This window comes from Apium graveolens, chromosome 9 (assembly GCF_009905375.1).
Source record: "Apium graveolens cultivar Ventura chromosome 9, ASM990537v1, whole genome shotgun sequence".
Taxonomy (NCBI): Eukaryota; Viridiplantae; Streptophyta; class Magnoliopsida; order Apiales; family Apiaceae; genus Apium; species Apium graveolens.
The window spans coordinates 181545048-181552212 of NC_133655.1; the positions used below are offsets into that span (position 1 = coordinate 181545048).

Sequence of the window (7165 nt, forward strand, 5' to 3'; positions counted from 1 at the left end):
AGGCGTGCTGGCAAGGAGCCGATGGCTGACGCTGAACAACGCTCCAGGAGCACTCAAGGGATTAATCCCCAATATGTTCAAGAGAGGATCAGGGCTCATGAAGCTGAGATTCAAAGGATGAAGCGAGACCTGGAGATAAATATGGCCCAAAGACCCCCACTCGCTCCAAGGTGGAGAAATCTTCCTCCAATCATAGACCTGGATGGTCCAATACCAAGAAGGGCAGTTGCCCCAAGGGCTGATCCAAGTGATCTTATGCCTTTAGGAGATCCTGATGATCCAAACCCACCATTCACTGATGAGATAATGAATGCTCACATATCAAGGAAGTTCAAGATGCCCACCATCAAAGCATACGATGGTACTGGCGACCCTCCTAATCATGTTAGGACATTCTCTAATGCCCTATTGCTACAGCCCGTGAACGACACTATTAAGTGTCGGGCCTTCCCTCAAACCCTATCGGGTATGGCTCAAAGGTGGTATAGTCATCTGCTCCCAAACTCTATTGGATCCTTTAAGGACTTGAGCCAAGCTTTTATCAAGAAATTCATAAGTGGCAGAGTGCACGAGAAGAGTTCAGCTTTTCTCATGGGCATAATCCAAGGAGCAAATGAGTCCTTGAGAGAGTATCTGAATCGATTTACAAAAAAGGCTTTGAAGGTCCTTGATCTTGATGATAAGGTAGCTATGATAGCTCTACAGCAAGGGACTAGAGACGAGTTCTTTAAGATGTCCCTAGCTAAGCGCCCTCCCGAAAGTATGCTGCAACTCCAGGATAGAGCTGGAAAGTATATCAAGGTGGAGGAGAGTATGAAGAAGACAGTTGTGAACAATGAACCTACTGGAAACAAGAAGAGGAAGATGGATCAGGAGTACGACGTCAAGGACAAGTATCCATGAATTGGTAAAAGCTCTGACTCCTCCTCTTATAAGAAGAATCAACAGGCAAGGTTTGCTGAGTATGCGAGGTTGAACGCCCCAATGAGCTAAATACTTATGGAAATTAAAAAAGATAAGGACTTCAAGTGGCCGAAGCCACTAAGGGGAGACCCCGAGAAAAAGACAAGAGTCGGTACTGCAAGTTTCATAAAGATGTCGGTCATGATATTGACGATTGTAGGCAACTCAAAGATGAGATTGAGTATCGGATCTGAAGGGGAAAGTTTGGACGTTTCACCAAGGGTGAAGAGGCCGGAGGCCAAAAGAGAGATAATGATCGAAGAGATGATGATCGGAGGGGTAACGACAGAGATCGCAACCCATAGCCCCGAGGGCCAGTAATAAATATGATCTCAGGAGGACCTACAACAGCTGGTACTCTAAGGAACTCCCGAAAAGCTTATGCAAGAGAAGTAATGAGCATAGTTGGAGAGCCATCTAAGCGTTCTAAGTCAGAGATGACGCTTGAATTTGGTGACCCAGACCTTGAAGGTTTGAAATTTCCTCAGGATGGTCCTCTGGTTATCACTCCGATAATTGGAAATTGTCCTATTATGAGGGTCCTAGTGGATAATGGAGCTTCCGTGGACATTCTGTTCCATGACACAATCATAAGAATGGGCTACAACGATTCTCAACTAACTCCATCTGACGCACCCATCTATGGGTTCAACCATGTGGAATGCAAAGTCGAAGGAGCAATACAACTTCCCGTAACTATTGGGGAAGAGCCCATGGAGGCCACACAGATGTTGAACTTCCAGGTTTTCAAGGAAGCCTCAACCTACAATGCTATTATGGGTTATACAGGGATCCATGCTTTTAAGGCTGTACCCTTAACCTACCACATGGTACTGAAGTTCCCAACTAGGAATGGTGTTGGAGAAGCAAGAGGAGATCAGAAAATGGCCCGCAATTGCTATATTGCAGCACTTAGGCCCGATGGAACCGGGGGGCAGGTCCTCCCCATAGAAGACATGGATGTCCAAGAAAATGATAAACTACGAGGGAAGCCAGCCGAGGACTTGGTCCCAATTCCCTTAGCTCCCTTAGACCCGGAGAAGGTCACGTACATTGGGACATCTCTGGACAAGCCCTTGAAGGGTCGAATGACAACTTTCCTCCAAAAAAATAATGATGTATATATTTGCTTGGACATCAGCTAATATGCCAGGGATTGACCCAAACCTTATAACTCATAGGTTGAATGTTGATCCAACTCGTAAGCCTGTAAAGCAAAAGAAGAGAACATATGCCCCTGATAGGCTAGAAGCCATTAAACAGGAGGTCGAGAAGCTTTTAGAAGCTAGATTCATTGAGGAAGTGTAATTCCCTGAATGGTTGGCCAACCCCGTAATGGTTACGAAGGCCAATGGGAAGTGAAGGATGTGCATTGACTTCACTGACTTGAATGATGCTTATCCCAAGGACTGTTACCCCTACCGAGGATTGATACCCTAATCGATGCCACTGTTGGACATGAGATGCTAAGCTTCATGGATGGCTTCAGTGGTTACAATTATATTAGAATCCATAAGGATGACACCCCCAAGGTATTCTTCATAACTGATTTTGGTGTATTTTTTATCTTGTTATTGCTTTTGGACTTAAGAATGCAGGATCTACTTACCAAAGACTGGTAAACAAGATATTTGCCCATCTAATTGGGAAGACCATGGAGGTCTATATTGATATCATGTTAGTCAAAAGCCTAAGCAAGGCCGATCATATTAGTCATCTTAGAGAGGTATTTGAAGTGCTGAGGCACCACAAGATAATGTTAAACCTAGCCAAGTGTGCTTTTGGCATTAGGTCTGAATTTTTTTTTGGTCATATGGTCTCTAAAAGGGGAATAGAGGCCAACCCCAATAAGATCAAAGCAATCCTAAACATGGAGCCACCACGCTCCATCAAGGACGTTCAAAAGATGATAGGAAGAATCGCAGCTCTAGGAAGGTTCATCTCCAAGTCTAAAGACATATGCCTGCCCTTTTTCAAAACTCTTAAGAAGGTGAAGGACTTTGAATGGAAAGTTGAGAGCCAAGAGGCCTTTGAACAGCTAAAGAAGTACATGACTGAAGACCCGTTGTTGGCTAAACCAAGTCCGGAGGACACTCTTTATTTGTACTCGCGATATCTGAACAAGCCGTGAGTGCAGTCCTCATTAAGGAAGAGCAGAAGCTCCAGAAGCCTGTATACTATGTAAGCAAGGTGCTCCATGGAGCAGAGTTGAATTACTCCACCACGGAGAAGTTCGTGCTTGCTCTCATCACAGCCTCGAGGAAGTTGAGACCATACTTCCAGGCTCACAAGATCGAAGTCCTGACAGACCAACCTTTGAGAAACATTCTTCATAGCCCAAAGGCCAGTGGAAGGCTCATCAAGTGGGTGATTGAGTTAGGAGAATTTGATATCAAGTACAAGCCTCGAATGGCCATCAAGGCTCAGGCCTTAGCAGACTTCGTGGTCGAATGAACCATTAACGACCAAGAAGTCGGGAGGCAAGAGATAGTAACCCCAGAAGGAGGAGAGAAGGAGAAGGATGAAGAAATAACCTCGAAAGAGTATTGGGTTCTCCATGTTGATGGAGCGTCCAAAACAAAATCTAGTGGTGTAGGCCTAGTCTTGCAAAGCCCTGATTGGTTTATGATTGTTAGGAATATGTTTTGAACTTGATGATAAATTAAAAAAAACACCTTAGTAGATTTAACTTAGTGAATTTTGTAGCACTCGACGGATGATCAAATATAGTCCCGACGGATGATTCAATATAGTCTCGATGGATGATGATTTGACATCCATCGAGTGAGTAGCTTATGTAATAATAAGTATTGTAGCACATTTCTGCAAACAACTTTGTATAGATTCTGTAGGAGCATATGAGTCATGTTGACTACTAGTAGATATGCAGAATAGGCTGATTAATTGTAAATATAAGATGTCTAGTAATTCTGTATAAGTGAAATGGAGTCAAGTGACAAATAGCTACCTGACGGATGATCAACAAAGCTACCCGACGGATGATCAACAAAGCTACCCGACGGATGACAAGCATGTACCCGACGGATGATCAAATTCAAATATCTGTTGACAGTGACAACACAATCACATGCGTTGGGTGTTTGCAAAAGGAATGTGGCAGCCTGTTTAGCAGGAATTTGAGAAAAAAAGAAGCATTACCATTTCCATGATATTATGAAGATATTCAAAGATGCTGGAATAGAGTAGTGAAGTAGTATGGAGTTAGACTAGATATGTTTTGTTTTATTATCTTGTCTTACTGTCATGTAAACTTGGTGATATATAAACCAAGTGTAGCAAGTAGAACAATTATCGAACTAAGCGCACACATTTTCTAGAGAAACATTTTCAAGCTGTATTCTGTAGCATTTCTCTATAAGTTTAGTTGTTCATACTTGTAAGCATCTGTGAGCTAATCAAGCTTCACAGGGTTCTCATTCGATATATATATATATATATATATATATATATATATATATATATAGTGGAAACTTTCAAATCCACCAGAAAGTTTTAAAAGCCTGTGTATTTTTATTACTATGTGTTTTGATTCATAAAAGTATTTATTCCGCATTCTGCAAATCAAACACTTATATATTATCAAGTAAGAACTGTTTTAAAAATCTAGAAAAAGAAGCCAGAATTACATTCAACCCCCTTATGTAATTCTTGTTGTATTGTTAGGGTATAACAATTGGTATCAGAGCAAGCTCTTAAATTACAAAGAGTATAAAGATCACAACAAACATCAAGATGAACAAGAAGGATGTTGGAGTCAAAAAATTTTTTCTAGACAAAGACAACTATCACCACTGGAAGGTGAAGATGAACCTAAATCTTCTTTCTCAAGATGAGGCCTATGTGGATTGCATAGATAGAGGTCCTCATGTACCAATGAGAGCTGCAACTGGCAATAAGCCATATGTTCCCAAGCCTAGGCATGAATGGTCAGAACCTGATATTGAGCAAGTCAGGAAAGACAAGAAGGCCATGAATATATTGTTCAATGGAGTTGATGGTGATATGTTTGATAACATCATTAATTGTAAAACAACCAAAGAGGTTTGGGACACTATCCTGATTATTTGTGATGGTATTGAGCACGTAAGGGAAAATAAGATACAACTGCTAATTCAGCAATATGAGCACTTCCATTGTGAAGACAGTGAATCTTTCACTGATATTTTTAGTAGATTTCAAAAACTACTAAATGCTCTAAAGTTGCATGGAAGAGTCTATCAAACAAAAGACTATAACCTCAAGTTCCTTAGATCTCTTCCAAAGGAGTGGAAATCAATGACAGTCTCATTGAGAAATTCTCAGGATTATAAGGAGTTCACCTTGGAGAGACTGTATGGCATCCTAAAAATTTATGAGCTTGAAATATAGCAAGATGAGAAGAAGGAGAAAGGAAGGAAGAAAGGAGGGTCCATAGCACTGGTTGCTGAGTTAGAGAAGGAGAAAAAGATGAAGGTAGAAGCTGTTGAGTCTATATCAAAGGTCTGTGAAAGCAAGGGCAAAGGGTTGGTAGCTGAAAATAAAGATCACTTGAGCCAAGATGATATGGATGATATTGATGAACAGTTAGTATTCCTCTCCAAAAGATTTGCCAAGCTCAAGTTTAAAAAGAACTTTGGAGCAGCCAAGCCAAGTAGAAACATGGTGGATAAATCCAAATTCAAATGTTTCAAAAGTGGCTTGGCTGGGCATTTTGCCAGTGAGTCTAGAAAGTCAGATTCTAGCAAGAAGAAATTTGAGCATGTTGATAATAAATAGAAATACTTTGAGTTGCTCAAACAAAAGGAAAGGGCTTTCATTACACAAGAAAATGACTGGGCAACTGATGGATTGGATGAAGATGAAGAAACAAGCTATGTCAACCTAGCCCTGATGGCCAAGTCTGATGAAACAGAAACAAGTTCTTCAAGTAATCAGGTAATCACCACTAACCTAGCACATATATCTAAAGCTGAGTGTAATGATGCAATAAATGACATGTCCATAGAATTATATCACTTGCGTGTTATACTTAAGTCCCTCACTAAGGAAAATGCTAAAATTAAAGAAAATAATTTGTTTTTAAGTAAGAGGAATAATGTGCTAGAGTCTCAGTTTATTGAATTTAAAAAAATGAGAATTGAATGTAAGATTGCTAAGGATGAATTAACTGAATCCTTGAAGAAAGAAGAAATTTTAAAGAAGCAGTTTGAACGAGAACAGGAAGTGATTAAAGCATGGAAATCATCCAGAGATGTCCATTCTCAAATCACTAAAGTTCAAGGCATTCAGTCCTTTTGTGATGCAGCCTGGAAGAAGAGTAAAGAGAAGCTTGAGTCCAATTTGGTTGAAGGATTATTGATAGATGTGGACTCAACGGATGATGAAGATCATCCATCGGATAATCAAAAAGATTATCCGTCGAGTGATAAGGAGCCACATCCGTCGGCTGTGAGTAAATCTATTAGCAAAGCTAAACTAGCTAAGTTAAATGAGAAATATGGATCAATTTCTAAGAACTTTATTCCGGGAGAATCTAGCCAAGTTAAGAAAGACAGGAAAATTAATGTTGGTCATCTGTCCATCAAGCAATTGAATGACAAATTAGAAAAGATTGAGGTTAAAACAGAAACTAAAAAGAAAAATAATAGAAATGGGAAAGTAGAAATTAACAAACATAACAACTGCACACCTGATAAATATGCACCAAGAAAAATCTGTGTTACCCTGTCTGTTAATTGCAAACTTGCCATGCCTACTCCTATGTTCGTGCCTCCCTCTTTTCCCAACATGACTGCTATGCCTACCATGCCTATGAATGCTATATCTACTCAGAATATGAATGCACAATTTTCTAATATACCATTTGCACCTAATCCTTATTATGCTACATTTAGTATGCCACAAATGTCATTTAGCATGCCTTACTGGAATAAATTGTTTGCAAATAGCATGCCTTTTCCTGTTAATCAAAATGTGCATGATAATTTTGTTCAAATGACTGGTTTCAAAGGTCAAACTCAAATGACTAAGGATGAATCAAAAATTCCCAAGTCAAATGAAATTAAACCTAAGAAACCAAAGAAGAAAGCTAACAAGGCGGGACCCAAGGAAATTTGGGTACCAAAATCAACTTGATTTGGTTTTGATGTGTGCTGGGAAACATAAAGAATCTTTGGTACCTGGATAGTGGTTGTTCAAGGCA

The 7165-nt window shown here is 40.1% G+C and overlaps 1 protein-coding gene across 1 annotated transcript; it reads left to right on the forward strand.

Moving 5' to 3' along the window:
* The first annotated feature begins 1289 nt into the window (after positions 1-1289).
* Positions 1290-3094, forward strand: LOC141685768 (uncharacterized). Its single transcript, XM_074490852.1, has 2 exons — positions 1290-2081; positions 2555-3094. The coding sequence occupies exons 1-2, from the start codon at positions 1290-1292 to the stop codon at positions 3092-3094; spliced, it is 1332 nt and encodes a 443-aa protein (XP_074346953.1).
* Positions 3095-7165: the final 4071 nt, after the last annotated feature.